Source organism: Bos indicus, chromosome 13 (genome assembly GCF_029378745.1).
Source record: "Bos indicus isolate NIAB-ARS_2022 breed Sahiwal x Tharparkar chromosome 13, NIAB-ARS_B.indTharparkar_mat_pri_1.0, whole genome shotgun sequence".
Lineage (NCBI taxonomy): Eukaryota > Metazoa > Chordata > Mammalia > Artiodactyla > Bovidae > Bos > Bos indicus.
In genome coordinates, this window is record NC_091772.1 from 81,606,538 (window position 1) to 81,634,117 (window position 27,580).

General features: G+C 47.7%; 1 protein-coding gene across 1 annotated transcript; it reads right to left on the minus strand.

Moving 5' to 3' along the window:
• Positions 1 to 216: 216 nt before the first annotated feature.
• On the minus strand, positions 217 to 22,367 carry CYP24A1 (cytochrome P450 family 24 subfamily A member 1). The gene is made up of 11 exons (XM_019972604.2): positions 21,468 to 22,367; positions 21,059 to 21,249; positions 20,184 to 20,277; positions 17,388 to 17,484; positions 14,939 to 15,030; positions 13,852 to 13,963; positions 9,797 to 9,942; positions 5,182 to 5,348; positions 4,343 to 4,421; positions 3,667 to 3,864; positions 217 to 3,569 (listed from the first exon to the last, which is right to left on the minus strand). Exons 1-11 carry the CDS (start codon positions 21,723 to 21,725, stop codon positions 3,459 to 3,461), a joined length of 1,545 nt encoding a protein of 514 aa, XP_019828163.2. The 5' UTR covers positions 21,726 to 22,367; the 3' UTR covers positions 217 to 3,458.
• Positions 22,368 to 27,580: the final 5,213 nt, after the last annotated feature.

Genomic DNA, 27,580 nt, shown 5'->3' on the forward strand with positions numbered 1-27,580 from the left:
CCCACCATGCAGGAGGCAGCGGTGCAGAGAGAAGGAAATGGACTTGAAAACATATGTAAACAGCAAAAAATAGGAAAAGTATTCTGCCATTCAAATGAGCATCTTTTGGTAAAACTGCTATATTATTGTAATGTTACATTGTACAAAATTTTCGAGTGAGACAAAGTTTGAATGTTTAACTTTGGTTGTAAGACATGCAATGAAGGAGAAAACATCTTGTATTTTAAAGATTTTATTCTTTCAGAGAATTCAAAGAAGATATACAGAAGAAATCTGACAACACATGTGGATTTATAATTCTAAAAACTTTCACAACAGGAAGCTTATACCCATTTCAATGATATGTACATATTCGTTCATGTATGAAGATATAAATGTACACTTATGAAATAGTCTAAAGATGCAACTTAAAAAGGGAAATATTTATCAAATATACAGAAATATATGGTATGCTTTTAGGAAAAGTAGTAAAACCATGCACATAGATGATATGTAAACATACTTTTTAAGAAAGTTTTATAAGTATTGCTTAAATCTGTATGTATTTTCCATTTATGAAATCACAATTTCCCAAGGAGTTCAAATCACATACCATGAGTTACATAGTCTATAATGCATGCACACTTTACTACTGATCCATTCTACAGTTGGGAAAATTAAGGCAGGGAACCTCACCGAATATTTTTAAGCTGTGACTAAACTTTAGAACATTGTCCTAAATAAACTTCAGATCCTAAATAAAATAATATATACACATTTTTTAAAATGATGTAAGCAAATTGTCATTAGAATACACACACAATTTAAAAACTTGATCCACACCTTAATATCATAGATTACATAGACGCAATGTCATAATTACATAATTTCAGGATCCTTTAACACAAGGATGCACTGTTAAATCATTAACACATCCTTGAATAGGAATTTTGACTTCATTAAAGTTGTTCTTAACATAGAGATTTTCTCTAGTTTTTCAATAATGTTTCTATTTCAGAATAAGAAAAAAAAAGTTTTATAGGGACCAGATAATATGAACCAATATTTACTTTTGCTTCCATTATTATGCAGTATTTCCCCAAACGTTATATTAGAATTACAATAAATGGATTGCCAATATTACCCTGAGCCACTGACAATCCAGCTCTAGGAGGTCTTTCACTGTGAAGTGTAAACTTTGAGAAGTGAAGATTCCAGCGAGGAGTCTGACATGGCAGGGACAGCAACATGCAGTGACTCTGCCTAACAGAGAAGCACCCAGCTGCTCTGTTGTGTCATGGAAGATGCCAGACGAAACAGCAAGGCGAGCAAGTCTGTGCAGCCAGGGCATGCCGACATCAGCTACGAAAGTCACGTGTGTGCAGCGTGTGTTCCCTGTGGAGGGCCTGGTCTTCCAGCACTCGGTCCGCTTTCCCTGAGCCAGATGCAATCTTAACCCCATCAGCAGCACAGACAGTGCAGCTTCTGGGGCAACTGTGCAGAAGACGGAGTGTAAACATCTGAGCCTAAGTGTTCTTTACGTGTCGTTTCATGGTTTTCCACCTTTGCTTTTCAGTCGTGCAGAAGCCCAAAACTTCCTTCTTGCAGGAGGGTCAAAATTGATGCTTTTGTCTTGATTAACAAAAAAAAAAAATCTGAAATATAAAGTCTACTCCAATTATACATCAGAGCAGTATAATTAAACAAAAGGGATGATTAGCAAAAATAAATGCTAAAACCAGTAAGTGCCCTGGGCTCGTCTGTTTTACCAGAGGAACCGTGCGTGGTGTCCAAGCTGAAGATGGGGAGTTTCACAATGAAGCTAGAATTCCTCCATGGTCCTACTTGATTCAGCTCTGCCTGTTGCCATGTTCAGAATGTGACAAATTGCCTAATGGTTCCAGACACCTGGGCATCCCAGGTGGCACCAGTGCTTAAGAAAAGAAACCTGTCTGCCAGTGCAGGAGATTCGATCCCGGGTGGGGACGATCCCCTGGAGTAGGAAATGGCAACTCGTTTCAGTATTCTTGCCTAGAGAAATCCCACAGACAGAAGAGCCTGGTGGGCCACAGTCCATGGGGTTGCAAAGCCAGACATGACCGAGCGCTTGTCAGCAGCAGGATCAGACCCTTAGGGAGGAATTCGCTGGGCCTCATTCAGAGAGTTCATCTGAAATTGCACGTTTCCCAAATAATCCACCTATCAGCAAGTGAAGTGAAGTGAAGTGAAGTCACTCAGTCGTGCCCAACTCTTTGCGACCCCATGGACCGCAGCCCACCAGGCTCCTCCGTCCATGGGATTCTCCAGGCAAGAATACTGGAGTGGGTTGCCATTTCCTTCTCCAAGGGATCTTCCCGACCCAGGGATTGAATCGAGGTCTCCCGCATTGCAGGCAGACGCTTTAACCTCTGAGCCACCAGGGAAGCCCAAGTCCCCCCCTCAACTTGCTCTTAACGAACAGCAAATAGCTCGAGGCAGGTTCTAGGTGGCGCTGTTGAAACGGCTGAGTGATTGAGGTTGAGTTTCACCACTGGCATCTCATTCTATCAAGCTGTCGGAGCTGTCGTATTTCCACATAAGCTGATATTGAGATTCCTCAGGTTAACTTTTTATCACTTTAATAGTTAAAAATTCATTTTACTGTGGATTAGGGGAAAATAAGTAGACTAAAAAACACCAATTCATCAAGGAAATTATCGCTTTGGAATAAGGCTGGCAAGAGCTGTGTTGGATTTCTGACCTACAGAAGGATAAAATCATAAACACTATATCATAACACAAGTTTTAGTAACTTGTGAGTAATTCCTTTCAATAATTTTTTATGGCCACAGTAGAAAACCAATACAACCAGCCAACCCTACTCAGAGACCAGCTGTCTAAGGCTGTACCAAGGCGAGTTAAGTGCATGAGAGAGACTCTATGTCCTGCAAAGCCTTAAGAGGTTGCCAACTGGTCCTTTACTGGAAAAGTGTGTCCCCAACCCGATGTGAGCACGTGTGCTAAGTCACTTCAGTCATGTCCGACTCTCTGACCCTGTGGACTGCAGCCCGCCAGGCTCCTCTGTCTGTGGGATTCTCCAGGCAAGAACACTGGAGTGGGTCTCCATGCCCTCCTCCAGGGGATCTTCCCCACCCAGGGATCGAATTTGTGTCTCTTACATCTCCTGCATTGGCAGGTGGGTTCTTCCCCGTGAGTGCCACCTGGGAAGTCCCATGCCCTGATATTCACATGCAAAAACCATGACCAGCAGCTTGAATTTTGGAGCGCTCATTTGACGCTAGGCTCTGGGTTATGTATTTTGTGCTCATATCAACTTTCTGGATGGATACTATTTTGGTCCTCATGTAACAAATGAAAAAAGTAATTCAGGCAGAAAGGTTAAGTAACTGTTCGGGTCACTGGGTGAACCCACGTCCGGCTGACTGCAAGCGCGGCTCACCACCTGGCCACCCTGCGCCCCTGCTGCCCACCCAGGCTTCTCATCGCTGGCAGAAGGCGACGGGCAGCTGCCTGCCGGGGACCAAGTTGCCCAAATGCAGCGTCTCCACAGGCTCGAGGTCTGTGGCCACGACGTCGTATTTGCGGACAATCTGAAACACAGGAGCACAGGAAAGTGGAGTTAGCCCCTCTGCTCCTGCCTCGAGGAAAGCCCAGTGCGCAGCCGCGGAAACGCCGCCAGGGTCTTACCCAGCAGAGCGCCAGGTGGAGCTGGAGTTCAGCTAACCGGCGACCAACGCACATTCTTTTCCCAACGCCGAATGGAAGATGGGCAAAAGGGCTGATCTTTTTCTTGTCCTGAAGCCACCGTTCAGGCCTAAACTGACTTGACTCCTCAAAGTTTTCTTCACTGGATCCCAACACATGGGTATTTAGAACCAGTACAGTCTACAATCACACAGAAACATAAAGCACTTAAACATCTCAATAGCAAGATTTACAAAAGCCATCACCTTACAAATGTGAAAGTAACCCCCAAATGTATAACAACAATGAATGCCAGCATGCAGTGAGTGCTGGAAAAGTGCTGGGTGGTAGAAATACTTCAAGAACCTTAAAACTTTGCATCTCATTTTCACAACCCCAGGTGGTGAGTTCTATTATTATTCCCATTTTACAGATGAGAAAGCTGAGGCTCACGGAGGTTATGTAACCCACTCAAGGCTCTACTTGCATCCAGGTCTCTCTGTCTCCATAACCCCTATTCCTAATACTAGACTACAGGACACATCAACTGTATACTGCAATCTCCATTTTTCTAAAATGAATGCTCTCCCAGTACAAACGTTTCAGGAGGTCTGCAGGGCATTTGAAGAGGGTGTCTCTCAAAGCTCTGTAGGGTATAGATTATATACATTTTACTTACTCCTTTGGGTAAAGCATATTCCCCCAGAACCATTGCCTTGTCGAGAGTCCGAGTTGTAAATGGGACAGTTGGGTTAAGCCTGAAAACACAAAATCAGAGATGTCAAGGTGGGCACAGACCAAGTCTTAGCTCAAGGGAATTCGGAGTCTGGCTAAATAAACAATCACTGCCTAAGTTCTCATAAAGGGGACATGACTCCAACTCTTTACAAGCAGTTCTCTTTCTTCCCAGTATTTACACCTCTTGCTTTATTCCTTATTGTGTTGGTTAAACCCCCAGTGTAAGCTCACAGCTGTTGACAGTGATGGTCCCGTTTCACTCTAGACTTCAAATGTGCGCATTTACACGCCTCACCGGCAAGCTTGCTGTTTGTCCCGGGTTTCTTCCACCTGCCCTTCATAAAGTTAAAGATATTTCCTTCGAATCCTAAGACTTTATGGGTTTCGTTTTCCAGAAAAAGAATCTTGAAAGACCATTTTATACAGAGGCTCAGAAACCAGCCTGTCTCTATGTCTTGTATAATAATACGGTTCCTCGCTGAGCTTTCATCTCGCTCCCTTCATTTGTGCCCCTAATCTTAATTATTGCTTATAGTGTCCATTCAAGTATTATTATTACTGATTTAAAGGGGGCAGACTCTGGGTTTCCAAGATTTAATAGAATTTGCCCAAATGATTTAAGGAATGAGTCATAGGACAGGAGTATGGTCCTGGAGGGTTTTTTATTTTTTTATTTTTTGGTAGCTTGCTAAATGTTTATGAATCAACTAAGGCGGGGATCCCTTATTATGTGTTGGAGAGAACAGCCGTCCGACATTCGTATTAGGCACGTGTTCTTACCTCATAGATTCTTTCAGACAGGCTTTTAAATATGGCATGTTCCTCAGATCCTCTGCCCGTGGCAACTGATTCTCAGGCAACACACTCTGAATTTCCTTAAAAAGCTTTTGTTGCACGTGGGGATTACGGGATAAATTGTAGAGAATCCACATTAAGCTGTTTGCCGTCTGAAAGCCAAATGGACATAAACTTGAGTTTTCTGTAAATAAACTGCCTTGAAGCCTGTATCAGCTGAAGCAAAGGTGGTGCCTATCACCTTGCCATGAAAACACATGAGTGATGCCTTTTCCCACGTTCTTCTTGGCTGTGTCTCAAACAAATACCATGTATGAAAAGTCAGATTCAGCTTATAAAACACATCCGTGAATAATAGCTTATTTCCTGAGGGAATCAGAGAGTTTTTTGAATAGACAGCTGCGTTAGGACATAAACTGTAGCTTGGTATAAAAACGGAACGTAGATGAGGACATGTAAACTGCGAAATGCGAAGTCAGACAGGTGATTGTAATAACATCAACTTTCAGGTTGTTGTAAGTTTATCTTACAGAAAGTGTTACCATTGGGGGGAACTGGAGGAAGGATTAAGGAATCCTCTCTACTGTTGCTTAGAACTGTGTGTGAATCTACAGTTATCTCAAAATAAAATTTGTTAGTTGTTTAAGATAAATAATAATATAAAAATTGAATGGGGAGAGACAGATGGAGATCCTAGGAATGTTACTAATAAAAATGGGGTTTTTAAAAATTTTTCAGTGCAAATGCACAAGAAACTGCATTTCTGGAATTTAAAAGAAAGCTTTTTTTTTTTTGCCACACCCTCAAAAGCTACCATAAAATAAAAAGGCATTATCTATACTCAGAGTTTCAGCCTCAAGCAAAGAGCCATGGTAGATGGCAGCCAATACCAAAATAAGAAATTCTAGCATCAAGTTGAGTATTTCAAGGAAGCAGCCACAATTCTGACAAAGACATTCATGGCCTTTTAAGTGGCATCCTTTATTTTCTTTCCAAAGGCAATGAGAAGAGAAAAAATACTGGCAGAAGCAGTGTGTGCAGCTTTCAGCTTCATAACGCTCACCACTGGTAGTCTTACATGTTTGTGTTTGGGCCTATACTTGGCTGCTGCTGCGGCTGCTGCTAAGTTGCTTCAGTTGTGTCCAACTTTGTGCGACCCCACGGACTGCAGCCCACCAGGCTCCTCCATCCATGGGATTTTCCAGGCAAAAGTACTGGAGTGGGTTGCCATCGCTTTCTCCGTATTCTTGGCTAATTTAAGCCAAATATCCCCATAAAAATGGTTACTGTGTCCTCTCTCGGCAGACACAGAGACGCTTTAGCAAAGTGTCACTCACACAAATGAGCAAAGTGCAGGACAACTTGGAGCCGATGGTATTTATTATTTTTGGAAGAAGATGCCTCCAAGAAGCCTTCTTCATGTCAGAGGACTGGCAGCCTCAGCTGCAAATAAACTGTGGATGTCATTATTACAAGAGGCCGATTTTCAAAACAGGAAGAGGGCGTAGCCACCAAATTAGATACACTTTCAGATTTCTCTGATTTTCCAAATGCGACGTTCAGAATAGCCAGGACGGAAAAAGAAACAGATTGACCCATATCAGTGGGTCCCTTACCGCAAGTACCAGACAGAGTTCCCAAAAGGCAGATAACTGTAGCTTTCACCAGAGCCTTGAAGGACAGCCTGGCTTGTGGGGGTAACTGCAGAGGCCGGACGCAGGGCAAGCGGCCTCTGAAACCTCAGGGGCGCAAAGTATCCCGGCCTGACCTCCTCGGAGGACACCCGTCTCCTCGCTGGCCTTCCCACTTCTGCTCTCTCGGTGGGGTCCACTCCCCATCTGCCAGCTAGAGCCCACTCTTGCTGTTTTGCTAAGTCACGTCTGACTCTCTGTGACCCCGTGGACTGTAGCTCTTCTGTCCTTGGCACTTCCCAGGCAAGAGTACTGGAGTGTGTTGCCATTTCCTCCTCCAGGGGATCTTCCCGTCCCAGGGATTGAACCTGCATCTTCTGAATGGGCAGGCAAGTTCTTTACCACTGAGCCACCAGGGAAGCCCAGAGACCACTTTACCAAACCTCACTTTGATCAAGTTACTCCCCTGTTTAAAATGCTCCAAGAGCTTTTCATCACAGGAGTAATAATCCAAATATCTTACCAAGTGAAAAGTATTAGTTGTTGTGTCTGACTCTTTGGGACCCCATGGACTGTAGCCCACCAGGCTACTTTGTCCATGGAATTCTCCAGGCAAGAATACTGGAGTGGGTTGCCATTTCCTTCTCCAGGGGATCTTCCCAACCCAGGGATCGAATCTGGGTCTCTCACATTGTAGGCAGATTCTTTACCATCTGAGCTGCCAGGGAAGCCCCACCTCCTAAGGCTCCTGGCTAACAGAGCCCATGGGCTTCTCCCAGACCAACTTGACTCCATGGGCTAGTTCTTCAGGCCACCCTCTTTCTGCCCCAGGCCCTTTGCATGTGCTGTTTCCTCCTCTTGAGTGCTCCTCCACCCGATCTTCCCTTGGCCGTCTCCTTCTCATTATTCCAGTGTCAGCGCCAGTATGACATCCTCAGAGAGGGACCACCTCCCCTGCCTCTCAGTGACTCACCCTGATGTCTTGCTCCGGGGCCTGGGCCACTATCTGAAATGATGCATCTCAATGGTCGTTTACTTGTCTATTGCCGGTTCCCCAAGGCCACTGAAGTTCCGTGAGGGAAACTGGTTCTTCGTGGTCTCTCAAGTACCCGGAACAGTGCCTGACACATAGCAGATACTCAGTAGTTCCTAAATGTTTTCATTTATTGAACAAGTATTTACTGAACACCCACCTTGTGCCAACTTCTAGTCCACATCCTAGGAATACAGCAGGGGACAAAACGAAGTCATCCCTGCTATGTCATCACTGGGAACTCACATCCCAGATGGAAAAAGAAGAATAATGGGGGAAGCTTCACTGTTACCACTCTCAGGAGCCTCTCGGGGTAAGAGATTTAATGGGAAAACGAGCTGAAGTTCCCGTTTTTCAGTCTTCTGGAGCATGGGGAGACATGAGAAAACGAGCTGAAGTTCCCGCTTTTCAGTCTTCTGGAGCATGGGGAGACATGAGAAAACGAGCTGAAGTTCCCGCTTTTCAGCCTTCTGGAGCATGGGGAGACATGAGAAAATGAGCTGAAGTTCCCGCTTTTCAGTCTTCTGGAGCACGGGGAGAAATGAGAAAACGAGCTGAAGTTCCCGCTTTTCAGTCTTCTGGAGCACGGGGAGAAATGAGAAAACGAACTGAAGTTCCCGCTTTTCACAGCCTTCTGGAGCACGGGGAGAAATGAGAACCTTGCTATTCCTTGATGTAGAAAACCCTACTTTTTTGTTCAGATCAGAAACACCACGGAACATGGAACAGAAGTGACCTGGTATGCACTTTTCTCAGAGACGACAGTTGTGTGAGGGGTGTTGGGCCATCGAGGAATATTAATATTATCACTCCAAAGATACTGCAACTCCCCTGAACACCTGCCAGTATTTGTGTTTGGAGTTTGGCTGTACTGTGTACCTACAAGGAATGTCAACCATAGCGAGGACAGAATTTTGGCTTTTAAAATTGGCTGTCTCAGAGGTCCCTGGTGGTCCAGTGGTTAAGAATTTACCTGCTAGTGCCGGAGACACGGGTTTGACCCCTGGTCTGGGCAGATTCCACATGCCGAGGAGCAACTAGGCCCGTCTTCCACAACCACTGAGTCCCACACACCGAGAGCCGGTGTTCCGCATCAAGAGACGCCGCCGCAGTGAGAAGCCCCCGCCCACAACCAGAGAAAAGCCGTGCGCAGCAGCAAAGACCCAGCACAGCCAAAAATACACGAGTAAGCGTATTTTTTAAAACTAATCAGTAAATAAAATAAGATTAGCTGCTTCACTGAAATTGAGATCAAGCTTTCCCAAGCTCCCTCTGTTGACAATTTTAAGTGGAAAAAAAATATTGGATTAGCAGAGAGTATTTCAGTATTTTTAGACTAAACAACCACCAGAGTGAGGCACTTTGGTAAGATGCAAAACTAAAATATATCCAATGTTTAAAAACCTAGATTACCTGCCTTGCTACAGTGTAGAATTTTACTGCTTCTGAATTCCTGTAGTACTTTGATATTTGTCATGACACTGATATTCTGCTCTGGATTTTTGTCCCTGCATGCATGCTCAGTTGCTTTCCTCGTGTCTGACTCTTTGTGACCCCATGGACTGTAGCCCGCCAGTCTCCTCTGTCCATGGGCTTCTCCAGGCAAGAATGCTGGAGGGGGTTGCCGTGCCCTCCTCCAGGGGATCTTCCCGACCCAGGGATCTAACCCGAGTCTCTTACATCTCCTGCATTGTCACCAGCATCACTTTCGAAGCCCTTTTTGTCTCTAAAGCACGTGAATTTTTCTATCACATTTACACACACAGGCTGTGCATGGGGTCTCCCACACGTTCAAGTAGACTTCTTATTTCTGCTAAGCTTTTAAAGCTCAGTGCGTCCTTGTGGAATGAGTGAATTGAATGACCATGTACCATTCGTCATGGAAAAGATTTTACAGCTTATTGATTTAGTAAACCCAAACCAGGCCCACCCTTACCGTCTCCACCGCAGCCAGCTGGAGCTCCGTCACGGCCGCGTACAACTCTTTCTTTGAAAGCTGATTGTGGTGATAAATGTCACAAAGGAAATCCATGCTGGGCTGCTCAGAATATTTCTCCAACCGGTTGTCCACACAAGATTTGACTATTGGAGGAGAGGAAAGGGGTGAAGAAATCAGCTGAAAGTCAGGATGAGGAAAAGAACAAAGCAGAACCCAGGATCAAATTCTCCCTGTAACGCCCAAAGGGCCTTTGCAGGCAATCTGACGGTTTGTTAGATAAGCTAATATTGCCTTGTTGCTAAGTCGCCAAGGACTGACCAATGCCTGCATGAGCACAAGAGTCCCCTGGGAATCCTCTTAAAATGCAAACTCTGATTCAGGAGTCCATTGGGGGCCTGGAAGTCTGGTTTCCAGCAGGCTTCCCTGTGTTGCCGATGCTGGGTCTGGGGTCGTGTCTCGAGTAGGGAGCGCTGAGAGTTCAGGAGAGGTCATCATGAGACAGGGGTGGGGTTTGGGTCCGTCTTAGAATCAGAACCTGGACTCCCATCCAGACATGAGGCAGATTCGGTCACTGACACAGACGGGGGGCCCTGGCTCCCAGATCAACAGAGAGGAGAAGCCCCCACCCCCGCTGCCGAACAACAACGCGCACACACAGAGCAGGGCCCACGCCGGCCGACACGAAGGTGAGCGCCTCTGCTGTTCGTACAGCACGTGCTAGGCACACATCTCCTTCCCTCAACCCGTTACGGAAGCCACCATCGTCACAGTCATCACAGTGAGGATGGCAAAAACGGTAGCATCAATGAACGGCACGGCGCTTAGAGCTGGACCCTCCGGAGTCCTTCTGTCTGACTTCAGAGCCTGGCTTTGCCATCGCCTCGTAGACGATCTTGATAAGCATTAACTTCCTTGTGCCTCACTTTCGTCAGGGGTGTCCGATAAGAGGACCTGTCTTATAGGATTTCTGTGAGAATTAAATGAACGTGTGTGTATGTGTTAATGTGTGTATATGTGTATATGTATGTGTGTGAATGCATGTGTGCATGTGTGTGTGAATGTGTATGTGAATGTGTGTATATGTATGTATGAATGTGTGTGAATATGTGTAAATGTGTGTAATGTGTATGTGAATCTGTGTGTATGTATGAATGCATGTGTGCATCTGTGTGTGAATGTGTATGTGGGTGTGTGTATATGTATGTGTGCATGTGTGTGTGCATGTGTGTGGGTGTAAATGTGTGTAATGTGTATGTGAATCTGTGTGTATGTATGAATGCATGTGTGCATGTGTGTGTATGTGTAAATGTGTGTATGTATGTGTGAATGTGTGTCTGTGTGAATGTGTGTGTGTGTGTGATCATACAGTAATTCTTAGCACTGAATATTCGCTCCACACCATACCAGAAGTAGCTCTGATGCAGCTGAGACACTGGGCTGCGCTGGGTCTCACATTCTTCTTATTAGACTTAAAACGGTGGCACTGAGACACACACTGCTACTGTGAACACTGTTGATGCTGCTGTGACCATCAGCCCGTTTTAAAGACAAGATCTGATAGATGAGTGCCTGATGAACTATGGACGGAGGTTCGTGACACTGTACAGGAGACAGGGATCAAGACCATCCCCATGGAAAAGAAATGCAAACAAGCAAAATGGCTGTCTGAGGAAGCCTTACAAATAGCTGTGAAAAGAAGAGAAGTGAAAAGCAAAGGAGAAAAGGAAAGATATAAGCATCTGAATGCAGAGTTCCAAACAATAGCAAGGAGAGATAAGAAAGCCTTCCTCAGCAATCAATGCAAAGAAATAGAGGAAAACAACAGAATGGGAAAGACTAGAGATCTCTTCAAGAAAATTAGAGATACCAAGGGGACATTTCATGCAAAGATGGGCTCGATAAAGGACAGAAATAGTATGGACCTAACAGAAGCAGAAGATACTAAGAAGAGGTGGCAAGAATACACAGAGGAACTGTACAAAAAATATCTTCATGACCAAGATAATCACGATGGTGTGATCACTGACCTAGAGCCAGACATCCTGGAGTGTGAAGTCAAGTGGGCCTTAGAAAGCATCACTACGAACAAAGCTAGTGGAGGTGATGGAATTCCAGTTGAGCTATTCCAAATCCTGAAAGATGATGCTGTGAAAGTGCTGCACTCAATATGCCAGCAAATTTGGAAAACTCAGCAGTGGCCACAGGACTGGAAAAGGTCAGTTTTCATTCCAATCCCAAAGAAAGGCAATGCCAAAGAATGCTCAAACTACCGCACAATTGCACTCATTTCACATGCTAGTGAAGTAATGCTCAAAATTCTCCAAGCCAGGCTTCAGCAATATGTGAACCGTGAACTTCCAGATGTTCAAGCTGGTTTTAGAAAAGGCAGAGGAACCAGAGATCAAATTTCCAACATCTGCTGGATCATGGAAAAAGCAAGAGAGTTCCAGAAAAACATCTATTTCTGCTTTATTGACTATGTCAAAGCCTTTGAGTGTGTGGATCACAATAAACTGTGGAAAATTCTTCAAGAGATAGGAATACCAGACCACCTGACCTGCCTCTTGAGAAACCTATATGCAGGCCAGGAAGCAACAGTTAGAACTGGACATGGCACAACAGACTGGTTCCAAATAGGAAAAGGAGTTCGTCAAGGCTGTATATTGTCACCCTGTTTATTTAACTTGTATGCAGAGTACATCATGAGAAACGCTGGACTGGAAGAAACACAAGCTGGAATCAAGATTGCTGGGAGAAATATCAATAACCTCAGATATGCAGATGACACCACCCTTATGGCAGAAAGTGAAGAGGAACTAAAAAGCCTCTTGATGAAAGTGAAAGAGGGTGAAAAAGTTGGCTTAAAGCTCAACATTCAGAAAATGAAGATCATGGCATCTGGTCCCATCACTTCATGGCAAATAGATGGGGAAACAGTGGAAACAGTGACAGACTTTAGTTTTTTGGGTTCCAAAATCACTGCAGATGGTGATTGCAGCCATGAAATTAAAAGATGCTTACTCCTTGGAAGGAAAGTTATGACCAACCTAGATAGCATATTCAAAAGCAGAGATATTATTTTGCCAACAAAGGTCCGCCTAGTCAAGGCTATGGTTTTTCCAGTGGTCATGTATGGATGTGAGAGTTGGACTGTGAAGAAAGCTGAGTGCCAAAGAATTGAAGGTTTTGAACTGTGGTGTTGGAGAAGACTCTTGAGAGTCCCTTAGCCTGCAAGGAGAACCAACCAGTCCATCCTAAAGGAGACCAGTCCTGGATGTTCATTGGAAGGACTGATGCTGAAGCTGAAACTCCAGTACTTTGGCCACCTCATGAGAAGAGTTGACTCATTGGCAAAGACCCTGATGCTGGGAGGGATTGAGGGCAGGAGGAGAAGGGGACGACAGAGGATGAGATGGCTGGGTGGCATCACCGACTCGATGCACATGAGTTTGGGTGAACTCCGGGAGTTGGTGATGGACAGGGAGGCCTGGCGTGCTTCGATTCATGGGGTCGCAAAGGGTCGGACACGACTGAGCTGAACTGAAAGACAAGATAAGTGAAGGTGAAAAGCAGTCTGGACTTCCCTGGTGGCCCAGTGGCTAAGACTCCACGCTGCCAATGCAGGGGGCTTGGGTTCCATCCCTGATCAGGGAACTAGATTCCACATGTCACAGCTAAGACCCAGTGCATCCAACTAAATAAATAAAAATCAATAAATATTAAAAAAAAATTTTTTTTAAGAAAAAAAGTGTATTTGGTGAAGCCACTATGCCCGATGACAGAGCTGGAACTTGAGCTCAGGAATCTTTGACTCTGAAACTCTTGCTTTTAATCACTCCTATTTCTCAAAAAAGACTACAGGAAACTACCTCCTGCCTTTCTCTTAGAATGTATCTGCACCAGGGCAATCCCCAGACTCAAGCACTTGCAAAGTCTGAAAGAATCACGAGGAGCGGCTCCAGCCATGGGCGGGGTGCTGAGCCCAGGACAGCCACCCAGACCTCCACAGCATCTCCGGAGCCAGGACTGCTGGGCCCCTGCGGCCGCCTTACCTGATCTGAAGATAGTGTCCCATGCCTGTGTGTGCGCCTGCCACACCCTGGTGTTGAGGCTCCTGTGCAGCTCAACCGGGGTGACCATCATCTTTCCAAACATGCTCATCATCTGTGGGGAACACAAATGCCTTTCAGCCCCCTGCTCTTAATCTCACAGACAACCTGCAGTCCACGAGAGAGGCGTCCTCAGCAGCCACATCCTCTGCTGCCCAGAGGCTGGACTCCCAGGGATGCCCCGGGCTCTCAGCACCAGTCCCCACCTGCTGAAGACACATGAAAATCAGCTTTGGGATGCTTTCCCCCTGGATGGGGTTCATAAAAAATTTGATCTTACAGGAATTCCCTGGTGGTCGAGTGGTAGGACTTGGAGCTTACGGTGTGGTGGCCCAGGTTCAGTCCCTGCTCAGGGAACTAAGACCCCACAAACCACACAGGAGTCGAAAAAAATTGATCTTATGACCTAAATGTAAAAAAAGAAAACTATAACCCTCATATCCACTTCCACTTCCAACAGTTTCCAAACTTTAGTCATTCTTGACACTGGTTTCACAGTGTCTGCTGCCTCCATATACAACCTAAACAATCCAGAAAATTTTACCTGAAAATTTTCAGATTCTTTAAGATAGTAGTTAATCAACTGCCCTTTGGTTGAAAATTCTACTTTCACCTTGCCTGCCAGTGATTTAACATGCTTCTTTATTACATGTGCATATATGCACACAGGCTTCCCTGGTGGCTCAGTGGTAAAGAATCCACCTGCCAAGGCAGGAGACATGGGTTCGATCCCTGGGTTGGGAAGATCCACTGGAGTAAGAAATGGCAACCCACTCCAGTATTCTTGCCTGGAAAATCCCATGGACAGAGGATCCTTGTGGGCTACAGTCCATGGGGTCTCAAAAGAGTCAGACACAACTTAGCAATTCAACAACAATGTATGCACATACATTCATGAAAATACATAACACACCTTAAAATGAACACTTAACTACTATAATAAAATATATGTGGGAAACATTGGGATGCACATTTGTTGGCTCCTGTAAACAATTAATAAGGAAACTGCTCTCCCCTAGGGGACACTTACTGTTTTGACGGCCATGATGAAGTTCAAAGCTTCCTCCCCTGCGTTCTTCTGAAGGAGCCCAAATCTCTTCTCATACAGCACAAGGCAGATGCCTGTTTAAAGTAATCAACACTGTTACCCACTCACAGAGACACTGGAGTCTATGATTAGCTGGCTACCAAAGGATCAATCCCGTCTCCCATAAAAATGAGGTGTTTTCGAAGAACAGAAAGGCAGAGAGTCTAAGGCCAAGGGGCTTGATCACTCTCTTCTCTTCCTAGAAATTATCTCCAGCTCCAACAACTTGTCCTCTGCAGAACCTCCTGATCAGAAAAACCACTGTGAAGATGCAACCATTTTTATACCTGAGTGAATCTCTCCTGCAATGTCTTGCTTTTCTCAGTTTACCCTTGACATCACATGCAGCAGACACTGCTAATAACTACCCCATGCTCATTCTTCCCTCCTTCTTCCCTAAGAGAACCCTGGTTTACTTTGCTTGTTGGTGTACACGTCCTCAGGCAGTAAGCCAGCATTGATCTCAGACAACCCTGCTCCCCGACTCCCAGGCTTCCCGAGGCAGCCACAGCAGTCACGTGACCTGGGGCTGGCCACTGGGCCTCCCGGAGGCACTTTTGCTTTCTTGACAGAGGGGGAAGAGTACAGCCAGCTTAGCTCTTCCCTCTTCCCTTCCTGCCTTTGCCCAGAATGCAGAGGTGAGACCAGGAGAGAAGGGAGCCGTTCTGCAACCAGCTCAGAATGAATGAGAAGGAAGACGGAACAGACTTGGGTCCCAGTGACACCACTGAGTGCCAGCTGTGGACTGGCCTCCTCAGGGTTTCTCGTAATGGTGGACGATAATTTGTAAACCACCATGGTCAGGTTTTCCTTGACTTGCAAAGAAATGCATGCGATACGCCTTCATTTGGGTATTTCCAGTGGAGCATTTCCAAAACATATGCTTCTCTGCTCTGTAATCATCCCCTCTCTTGACTTTTCTTTCCCTTAACACCTCCTGTGGATTTCTTATCGGCATAGAGCTTTCTTATGTGCTAAGATGACTGCCCGTGACTTTAAAGCGAGGTTTATCTGATCAGGGGGACAGGTCAAAACCAAAGCCTCTGAATGGGGCGTCCTCTCCAATTACGCGCATCGGCAGCCAAGAGTAAGGCTTCCAGCGACTTGGACCATGGCACCTTCCTGCTGAAAGCACTCTACGATCGCTCCCAGGGACTTTGGGGTCAAAACCACACCTGCATCCCCGGTTTATACAGGTGGCTGTGAGGGCCACTGCCTGCCCCCCATCCTCTGCTTTGCCATCCGCGTCCCTTGCAGGACATGCTTTGGTCACTTGGAACCCCTTTCTTTCTCCTCCTTTCTCCTTCCACCTGGAATATTCTTCCCTCCTTCACTTCCCCTGGGGCATTCCTGCTCATCCCAGGCCTCGGCTGAGACGGTCCCACTTCCGTGCAGCAGCCCTGACCACACTCAGCTGGGGACAGCCTCTGGGACCCTCCGCCAGCCCTGATCCCCTTCAGCCAAGTGCTCCCCGTTCCACTGAAGGCGCCTTGCTTCCCCCACTGCGTCCCCACCAGGAGGCGAGCACATCGAGGGAGGGCTTTACTTTTATCCCCAGTGTGGCCCTTAAAGTCAGTGACCAAGCTCCCTTCTGTTCAGAATGACGCATGGCTCCACATCTGACTCAAAGCAGAAGTTCTTTTCTTAAAAATGTATTTTATTTATTTGGCTCCACCAAATCTTAGTTGCTACGTATGCTCTTTTGCCGAACCCAGGTCCCCTGCATTGGGAGTGCGGGGTCTTAGCCACTGGACCACCAGGAAGGTCCTAAAGTAGAAGTTCTTTGGGGGGCTTTCAGGCTTAGTCTCTCTCAGCTCCTCTCCCCATCCCCCATCATCCACTCCAGCCAGCACCCTCAGAAGTTCCTCAGAGACACGGCTCATGCTTCCACCCCAGAGCCTTTGCACTTCCTGACTCCACAGTTGGAACAGTCTCTCCACAGACCCCCTGATGGCGTGCTGCTCATCTCCCCTCAGGCCTCACCTCAAATGTCTCCTTACCAAGCAGGCCTGCCTCACCCAGGAAGCTGTGTTCTTTCTGACTCCCTTATTTCTTGACAGAGTACACACTAAAATACGTGTACTAGTTGGCTGTCACCGCTTTTAAAATCTGAGTTCCACGTGAGCAAGGATGTAGCCTGTTCTGTTCACTGCCGTGTCTGCAGTGCAGCGCCTGGCACTTCAGCAGGCATTGAATGAACGTTTGTTGAACGGCTACATAAATGATCCAGGGGGCATAGTGCCCTGAAGTGCCTGAAAGCATTCAGAGGGCTGCTACGGCCTTGCCTAGTCAGCAACAGGGTATGATCACAGGAGAGTGGCCAACGGACCCACCTTTGTCCTCAAAGTCACTTGCAAAATCAAACAGACAAGATCTGAAGAAGACAACTTACTTTCAAAAGACCATTTGTTCAGCTCCGTGTATAAGTCTTCAATGCGGCCTCTCTCATCACAGAGCTCATCTATTCTACCCATGAAATCAGCCAAGACCTTAAAAGAAAGAAATCACCAAAAACACATTTCAGTCACTGAAGGGAAACAGAAGTTTCAGGTTCAGTAAGCTAGATTTGGGTTTTGTGACCTTGTATATTCACTGCTCATAATGTTATTCATTCTGAATCATCACTAATTATATATTCTCCTTGAGAGCTCACCTCCTGCCCCAACACCCTTGTACTGGGTTATTTCTTGAGCTTTCCCTGAAGCCTTCCTGGAGCTTAAGTTTCAGCGTTTGATCTAAATTTAAGAAAAGGAAAACATTTATTCTAATCAGAATGGAAAATAAACCACGAAGGAGGAACTGGCCAGTGTGTCTGTGGGCACAGCATCTCAAGGGCTCTGGCTGCCCTGAGGCTGGCCACTTCCAGAGGTGGGCACACAAACGTGTCCTTGCTGATTGGCGTTGTATTAAGCACCTTAGGCTTAGAGCCAGGAAATCCGTAAATTCTGGATGAAGTACCATCACTAAACAGCTCTGTCACCTTGGCAGGTCGTGGAAGGTCCCTAAATGCCAGTGTCCACAGTCGGGGTTTTAGATAACTAGTGCTTTGCGTCTAATGAGGCTTGTATGGAGCCAAGCAGTCCAGAGTGTATTATCTTAGCTGATCCTCAAACGGCGTCATGATGTAGAAAGTACTGCCATTACTCCCATTTCCTAGCTGACAGGTGAGAAGACTGAGGCTTAGAAAGTGACCAAGGTGCTCTCCCCTGGACACATAAAGTGGCCATGTTGGGGTCTGGAGTAGGGTAAGCTCTTGGTGCTGCTGAGTCAGTAAGTTTTGTCTGACTCTCGAGACCCCATGGACTATAGCCCGCCAGACTCTTCTGTCCATGGGGCTTTCAGGTAAGAATATGGGAGTGGGTTAGGGGGCTTCCCTGGTGGCTCAGACAGTAACGAATATTGCAGTGGGTTGCTATTTCCTTCTCCAGGTGTCTTCCCAACCCAGGGATTGAATCCACACCTCCTGTATTGGCAGGCGGATTTATCACTGAGCCACCAGGGAAGCCCTGAAATGGGGTGCAAGTGACTAAAAAACCCACAGACGAAACTAATAGGCGTGTTGTGGTAGCCCACGGCACATTAAAAACTACTTTGAATTTGCTCCCATCAAAAAATCCAGAGAGTTCATGTGAACATATTAATTTTCACTAGTCATCAAAGGGGCTTCCCTGGTAGCTCAGCCAGTAAAGAATCTGCCTCCAATGCAGGAGACCCTGGTTCAATTCCTGGATCAGGAAGATCCCCTGGAGAAGGGATAGGCTACCCATTCCAGTATTCTTGGGCTTCCCTGGTGGCTCAGGCGTAAAGAATCCACCTGCAATGCAGGAGGTCTGGGTTCGATCCCTGAGTTGGGAAGATCCCCTGGAGAAGGGAAAGACTACCCACTCCAGTAGCCTGGCCTGGAGAATTCCATGGACTGTACAGTCTACACGATCGCAAAGAGTAGGACACGACTGAGAAACTTTCACTTCACTTCACTTGAGTCCTCAAAGAATAATAATAATGAACAACTCTGGTGACACTCGGTCTACATTTCCATGTGGCAGGGATTTGCCGGAGCTGGAGCAGCTGTCTCCTCTAGGAAGGACGTGTACTATTCCATTTGCTAACAGCCCTACTGGGCCTGCCTTACACATTTATATTAACCACGTGGTTCCTGGAAGCTTTTAAATTTGTAACCTTTCACCTAAATGATCCTGTGTGGGTTCAGTTCAAAATAAATACCCAGAGTGGACAGGAGTAAAAAGAGTTCTCTATCTGCTTAAATCCTTTCCCCTTTGGCTTCCTGTTGGCTAAAGGATAACGCCTAAATACCTTAGCATGGCATTAAAAATACCTTAAAAATATTGTTAAGACCTGCCCTCTGCCCAGCATCACTTCAGAGAAAGATTCATTTCAGCTGCCCTAAATGTACTATTCTCTGAACATACCATCTCATGCCTCCATATTGTCAGCAGGCTATTCTCTCTGCCTGAATGCCCTTCTCCACCTTCTCTGGCTTGCAGACTCTTACTCATCCTGCAAAACCCAGCTCAAATGTCACTACCTAGGAATTTTATAGCATCATCTCATTTAATCCACACAGAAACCTATGGGGGTTTCCCAGGTGGTGCTAGCAGTAAATGCAAGAGACTGCCAATGCAGGAAACCTAAGAGACACAGATTTAATCCCTGGATCAGGAAGATCCCCTGGATGAGGCTACAACAATGCACTCCAGTCCTCCTGCCAGAAAATCCCATGCATGGACAGAGGCGCCTGGCAGGCCACAGGCCACAGGTCGTACAGAGTTGGACACGACTAAAGTGATTTAGCATGCATGCCCAGAAATCTATGGAGTGGAAATTGTGAACTCCTAGTTTATAGACTGGGAAACTGAGGAAGTTAAATGGTACAGTCAGGTTGCATAGCTGGGGTGGGGGTGCAGGACTGACTTTCAAATCTAAGACTGTGGAATGTCGAAGTCAATGCTCCTAACTGCTGTGCCACCAAGACACTACTTTAAAAGACAGGTGAGAAGAATTAAAGTTCTGGAGGTGGAGGAAGTGATGAGGAATGAGGAGGAAAGAAGAGTCCTGATACATCCAGATTGCCTGCTTTTTCCTTTGCGCTGTGTGGCTGTGGCTTGAAGCTCCACTAACGTTCCCCCATCCCCAGGAAAACCAGGAAAGGGAGCCCCAGTCTGCAAACCTCGTTGATTTTGTCGTCCAGCTTCATAATTTCCACCGGTTTCATTAGTTTCTTTTGAAAGGCACTCCTGACCCTCTGCCAGTCTTCCCCTTCCCTGGGAGAGAAGCAGAATTATATTTAGAGCAAATTGAAAGGAAAAGAATGAAGAAGCGGACATCCCTCCAGCTCTGTAAGTGCATTAACTATATAATCAAATGAACACAGAATCGTGCCAAGCAATAGCCAGAGAATATTAGCATTGGAATATTGGGGGCTGGTCTGACAATACAATGAATAAGCTCCTTTCCTCTGAGCCAAAGATCACGCCAGAAAGATGAAGCCAGGGCTTCTGGGGTGCCCTTGCTGGGGTTGAACTGGAAGGCCAGTGGCTTCAATTCCCAGCAGTAAGAGCGGGCGCATGAACTCACCACACCAGCAACGCAGAACTGTGTGAGGGAAAATTCTGTCATCTTTCAATCCATTGAATTGGGTTGAAAGCCACACGCACCGAACGCCTCAAATTTACAAACTAACTTCTGGCCTTTGAGCTAGAGGGTCACGGAATTTCAAGGGATACTTTGTATAACCTGATTGCCTGGCAGGCTGACTTGACAGTCTCCTCCTGCCCAGGGTCTGAACATCACAATCTTCATACCTTTCTGGCGTTTCTTTGCGGGAAAGGGCTGGCGCAGCCCACTTGTCAGAAAGAACACAAGAGTCCTGTGCATAGCACGGCTGTCCTTCAACCCATTCCAGTCCACGCCAGAGCCCGCGACAGCAGCAGGTAGGGGCTTCCGTGTTCTCGCTGCACCAGGCGGGTCCAGCCCCAGGGAACCCTAACTCCCGTGCCTTCCCAGCTTCCAGCCGCCAGCCCCCATCCTGCGTCTCGGACTCACAGGATCAGCAGCCCGTAGCCCTCCTCGCGATAGTCGCGATAGGCCTTCCAAGGTTTGATCTCCAGCCTCTGGGGGTGCGCGCTCTCGGTGCGATACAGCGCTTCCAGCAGGCACGGCGAGCCCAGGTGCACCGAGTCGAAGGAACCCAACTTCATGCGGAAAATCTTGCCGTACTTCTTGTGGTACTCGACCTGCAGGGGCCGGGCGGGGCGCGAAGTCAGCGCGCATCCCGAGCAGGCCCTGGAGCGCTTGGCCCTCCTCGCACCTCCCTCCTCTCTGGGACCGCGGACCGCTGCAGCCGGGACAGCCGCGCGCACCGCACCGCACGCTCCACGCCGCGCGCCTCGGCGAGGGTTTGGAGAGCGAGGCGGGGAGAAGAGAGGGCACTGGGGCGCGACGGGGCACTTACCAGCGTGTCGTGCTGTTTCTTGAGGCCTCCTTTCCAGAGGATCTCCAGCAGGCTGCCCAGCAGTGGCCACTTGGTGGGACCGGGCAGGGTGGCCGCGTCCTGCGCTTCGCCCGGTTCCATCACGGGGCAGAGGGGCACCTCCCTCGGCCGACGGGGCGAGCACGCCGTCGATGTCACGGGTCTGGGTGGCTGCCCCAGGCTGCGAAGCTGCTGCAGGAAGGCGGCAAGGGAGCGGCTCTTGCTAATGGGTGAGCTCATGGCAGCGGGGGGCACTGGGCTCCTGGGAAGGGGCGCACTGGGCTCCTGGGAAGGTGGGCACTGGGCAGGGCGAGCTTGTTAAAGAGGCGCCGGCGAGCTTCGGGGTCTTGATACACGGAGAAAAAGCGGCAAGGCGGAGCAGCAGGTGCGGCGGGAAGGGCGGAAGGGGGACAGAGAGCCGTCAGGACCTGGGCGAGGATGCTGCACGCGGCACCGCGCTGCAGTCTCAGGGAGCGGATGCCCGCCGAGCGCCGGCCGCCGGGGCTGGAGGAGCGCAGTGGGGAGCTGGCTGTCTCTTGCAAGGAGGAAGATGGACGTGAGTTCGCCTGTTGGTGTTAAGTCTTACTTCCAGCTGTGGAGCCGAAGTGGAGGTGTCCAGGAGGGTAGAAGAGATGCTGCTGGCGCTGCGCTTTCCCCCTGTCCCGCTCCATGCCCGGGGACCATGTATTTATGGAGACCGGCCGCCCCGGGTGGCCAATGAGCGCGCTCGGTGGGGCGGACCGGGTTGCGGCTGGCCTGGCCGGGAGCGGCGCGGGGCCCGGGGCGGGGTGGCTGGGGGTGGGAAGAGGATGCAGTCAGCGAGGTGAGCGAGGGCGCCCGGGCCTCGGGTGACCGGTGCGCGGCTCTCCGGGCGGGAACGCCGCAGACTCCACCCCGGAGATAACCCCCGGGGAAGGCTGGCTCGCCGGAGTTCATCGGGGCTGCGCCTTGCGCGCCTCCCCGCCCTCGCCCGGCGGCTGCCGCCCGGCTCTTGCACAACCGCGCGGCCGGGCGGCCGAGGTCTCCGAGTGCGACCGGGGCGGCTGCGGGCGCCTGCCAGGGGCCCCCGAGCCCTCGCGCCCCCTTCAAACCAGTTTTTGCCAGCTCGGACGGACCTCGTTGGAGGAAGCTTGGGTTTTTGCACCTCCCGAGGTGGGGAGGGTTTGCGACTTAGTGAAAGGAGACCCGAGGAAGTAATTTCACTTTCGGGTCTTAACTTGGGCAAGTCGTCCACCGGGCGCTCCACTCGCTGCTGCCGCTTCGGGTGGTTTTGCGATCGGCGGCAGAAGCGCGGCCAGCCCTTGAGGCGGGGCTCGGCCACCGCTTCCGACTCTTTGGACACCGACGTCCCTGTGCACCTTCGAGCCGCGGTCCCCGTCTTCCTCACCCATCCCTGCTGCTGCTGCTAAGTCGCTTCGGTCGTGTCCGACTCTGTGCGACCCCATAGACGGCAGCCCACCAGGCTCCCCCGGCCCTGGGATTCTCCAGGCAAGAGCACTGGAGTGGGTTGCCATTTCCTTCTCCAATGCATGAAAGTGAAAAGTGAAAGTGAAGTCGCTCAGTCGTGTCCGACTCTTAGCGACCCCATGGACGGCAGCCCACCAGGCTCCCCCATCCATGGGATTCTCCAGGCAAGAGTACTGGAGAGGGGTGCCATTGCCTTCTGCGCACCCATCCCTACAAAGTCGAATTTAAGCAAGCGCGGGGGCACACACGCGCGCGCACACACACACGCCCACTTCTAGAGCCCTTGTGGCGGGCAGGGGTTGAACTCTCTGTACTAACTGAGGAAGAGAAGTTGAAGATTTTTGCTGACTGCTTTAAAGTGGTTCTTATTGCCCCCTTTTGATCCAGTACAAAAACTACCGCCAAGGAGGAAGTGAGGGAAGTTTTGTTACGTCTGAGGGTTTTTCAGTTATGTGACATCATTTTTTTTTAACCCTAGTGTTAAACTTCCCTGGCAAGTTCACTGTAAACTCTTAGCTGGTTTCTAGAAACCTTTTACAGTCCGACTGGAGCTTGAACTCTGTCGTTTCAGATTTGTCTTGATTACAGTTCAGTGGCTGTTCATGTTAATAGAAGTAACATGATATCTGAATATAATTTATACATAATGTATCTACATAGCTATTTATATATATACTATACAGCACATATTATGCAGCACATGCTATAGATTACACACTATATGTAATATACACTACATCTTGTTACCATATGTTACAGAGTGTACTTTCTACGGTTTATGATGTGCTTCCCAGGTGGCTTCGTGGTAAAGAATCCACCTGCCAGTGCAGGAGACCTGGGTTTGATCCCTGGATGAGGAATACCCCCTGGAGAAGGAAATGGTAACCCACTCCAGTATTCTTGCCTGGAGAATCCCAAGGACAGAGGAGCCTGGCAGGCTACAGCCATGGGCTCCAAAAGAGCTGGACACAACTTAGCAACTAAACAACGACAAAGGGCTTATGACTTCAGCTCAGTCGCTCAGGCATGTCCAATGACCCCATGGACTGCAGCACGCCAGGCCTCACTGTCCATCACCAACTCCCACATTTTACTCCAACTCATGTCCATGGAGTCGGTGATGCCATTGAACCACCTCATCCTCTGTTGTCCCCTTCTCCTCCTGCCTTCAATCTTTCCCAGCATCAGGGTCTTTTCCAAGGAGTCAGTTCTTCATATCAGGTGGCCAAAGTATTGGAATTTCAGCTTCAGCATCAGTCCTTCCAATGAATATTCAGGACTGATCTCCTTTAGGATGGACTGGTTGGATCTTCTTGCTGTCCAAGGGACTCTCAAGAGTCTTCTGCAACACCACAGTTCAAAAGCATCAATTCTTTGGGGCTTAGCTTTCTTTATAGTCCAACTCTCACATCCATACATGACTACTGGAAAAACCTTAGCTTTGACTAGACAGACCTTTGTTGGCAAAGTAATGTCTCTACTTTTTAATATGACTTAGCCAGGCACTAAGCTAAACATTTTACATAGAATTTCCCATTTCGGCCCAATGACAAAAATTAAATGGATAAATAAATTTGAAATTTAGAGAGTTATATAATTTGTCCTGGGACACAGACCTTACCACTAGGCTCCTGTGGGAGTCAGATCGAGATTTTCTGATTTTAGCCTTTACTATGTACATTCATATACAACATGCTGCAACAGCACCCCACTCCAGTCCTCTTGCCTGGAAAATCCCATGGACGGAGGAGCCTGGTAGGCTGCAGTCCATGGGGTCACTGAGTTGGACACGACTGAGTGACTTCACTTTCATGCATTGGAGAAGGAAATGGCAACCCACTCCAGTGTTCTTGCCTGGAGACTCCCAGGGACGGGGGAGCCTGGTGGGCTGCCGTCTATGGGGTCGCACAGAGTCGGACACGACTGAAGCGACTTAGCAGCAGCATAATATATCACCTTTTTTTAAATCAGTAATCTCTCAGAATATTGGAAATATTTCTTATATGCAAATACCTCCAAAAGAGAGGTGGGTGGGATCCATATATGTAGGGCTGTGCGATGCAGATGTTGCTTCATATGCCAGTGGTGGTAAAATAAAACTAACAGCCTCCAAAAGCAGGACCACGTAGTTCACCCCAGCGTGCCTGCTTCTGGTGTGATGCTTGCGCGTAGTAAGTGGTCAAGAAACGCTAAATCCTATTGTTATGTCAGCTATTGAGTTATCCATCCTTCCCCCCTTGTTTTTTCTTTTCTTTCTGTCTCTGCATGTGTGCTTAAGCAGAAAGGAAAAGAATTTCAGATTTACTAGGGTTTTCACATGAGTTTAGCATCATTTTACTTTATAAGTGCCAAGTGGATACTTAGAAGGGCAGGCAATCCTTGGTCTCATAATAGCCAGCAAAAAAATTTCTATTTCGGGAAAATTGTTTTCTCCTGTCCAGTGGAAGAAGTCTGGATTGCAGAGGAAAGCAGTGCTGGCTCTTTGAAACTTTGTTGACATCCACACTTACCCGTCCTTGATGAGATGCAGCTCAGGGCAAAATGAGTCCTTTGAGCCGGTCCCAGGGGTGCGCTCTCACTTGGCTTGGCCCGGGTGAGTCACCCCGGCAGGGATGCTGCTGGGAATCGCTAATGAGAGATCTTGGAGTGCCTCATAAATGCCCACCGTCATTACTGAGACAGGCCCGGGCCCTCTGTTTTGTTCTGGGAACTCTTACCGAGTCCTGAATAGATAATTATACTCCAGCCCTCACACCGAGCGACCGCAGATGACAAAGTCTGTGTGTATGTGTGTGCGTGTGCGCATGCGTGTGACTTTGTTGTGTGATGAGGGTGAGGCGATGGCTGTGTTCTCTGTGCTGAGAAACCCAGAACTGTCTCAACTGTATCACAGGCTAATACACAGTTCTGAGCTGCAAAGCTCTGCCTCAACGCCGAGATCTCCTTTCTGATTGTGGAATCTGGAAGGACTGAGTTTCCATATCTGTCGAATGGACGGTGTGAGAACCAACCACACAGTAAAGCTCAAGTCTCCTGGAAAGAGCAGTGATAAAAAGAGCCAGCCCGGTGGGGTTGCTGTGAGAATGATACATCTACAGTTCTTAGCACAGAACAATGCTCAGTAAACATCACCTATAACAGCTCGTTGTGTGCCTTGCTTTTGCAAACTTCACACTAGAAAGGCAACATAGATGTCCCAGGTCTTGTACCTGGTGTTCAACGTAACAGTGTAATTTGACTCAGAGAACCGTATAATTGAGGAGGACTAGCAGAGAAATGCTTGTGAGTGCAAACCCTGGCCCAGTCACTTAGGAGCCAGATCAACCGGGATTATTTACTTTTATCTCAGTTAACGCTCAGGTGTGTATGTGTGTGTGAGTTGCTCAGTCGTGTCCAATGCTTTGCAACCCCATGGACTGTAGCCCACCAGCTCCTCCATCCAAGGGATTCCCCAGGCAAGAATACTGGAGTGGGTAGCCGTGCCCTCCTCCAAGGGATCTTCCCGACCCAGGGATCAAACCCTGGTCTCCTGCATTGTAGATGGATTCTTTGCCGTCTGAGCCACAGGGCTCAGATGCCTCATCTCAAAGTGCTCATAACAGAGAGTACCTACCTGGTAGAGTTTTTCTGAGGATGACAAAGCACTGAAAATCCCCGGCATACAGTAAAGGTTCTGAAATGCTTATTGTTAACATTATTAAGAATGAACAAGGTTTGGGCTCTCAAATCATGGTCATAATCTCTGTTGCATTGGTCTTGGGTTTTCTGTCTAATTAGGCAAAAAAAATATAATTGAAATTACAGACATCAGTTTCCTTGTTTTTGTCTCTGCTTGAGCAAATGACACGGTGCTGTTTATCTTGGCCAGCATCCAATATGCACATAATAGGCAATTGATTATTGATGATTTCCTCATCGCCAAATGAGAAGGATTTGTATCAGTGCAGTCTTTGTTTTCTGAGGAAGAGGTTGATGGTAAATACCAGAGGGTTTTATTTGGGTGTCATATAGGAAGCAGTTCTACAAGACAAAAAGAATGGCTTGGCTCGCAACAGCTTGGGTTGAGGCCAGGGCTCTAGCACTCGCTAGCTGTGTGGCCTTAGGCAAGTTACTTAACCTTTCTGGGTCTAGTTTCCTCATCCATCAAATTGGGGGTTACTATACTTATGTCTCAGGAAAGTTAAGAGGAATATTTGAAATATCAGGGGAAGCACAATCGACCAGTGTCTTCATAGACCTCCATTTGACTCCTGTATATGCTTGATGATTTCTGGGTAGAATTCAGCCCTGTTGGTAAATTAAAGTTAAGCCTCCAAAATGCAGTTACACTGGGAGAACTTTAGTAAAAGTTCGTTAAAAGAGCAGCTCCATTTTTAAGGAAATGAAAAACATGGGGTTTGCATTCAAGGTCATGAGTCATTTTTACTATTATTACAAAGTATAATTTATTGAAGAGCTAATATGTGTCTGCCAGGTTTTTTGTATCTCTGCTGCTAAGTCGGTTCAGTCGTGTCCGACTCTGTGCAACCCCATAGATGGCAGCCCACCAGGCTCCTCTGTCCCTGGGATTCTCCAGGCAAGAACACTGGAGTGGGTTGCCATTTCCTTCTCCAATGCATGAAAGGGAA

Bases quoted from the DNA above. Each gene is read 5' to 3' on its own strand.
- CYP24A1 (XM_019972604.2), bottom strand. From the start codon at position 21,725: ATGAGCTCACCCATTAGCAAGAGCCGCTCCCTTGCCGCCTTCCTGCAG. The intron at 20,278-21,058 runs GTGAGTCCGAGA...CTTCTCTCCCAG, and splicing joins GGCTACGGGCTGCTGATCCT to GGAAGGGGAAGACTGGCAGA. The intron at 13,964-14,938 runs GTAAGTGTCCCC...TGTTCCCCACAG, and splicing joins TCATCATGGCCGTCAAAACA to ATGATGAGCATGTTTGGAAA.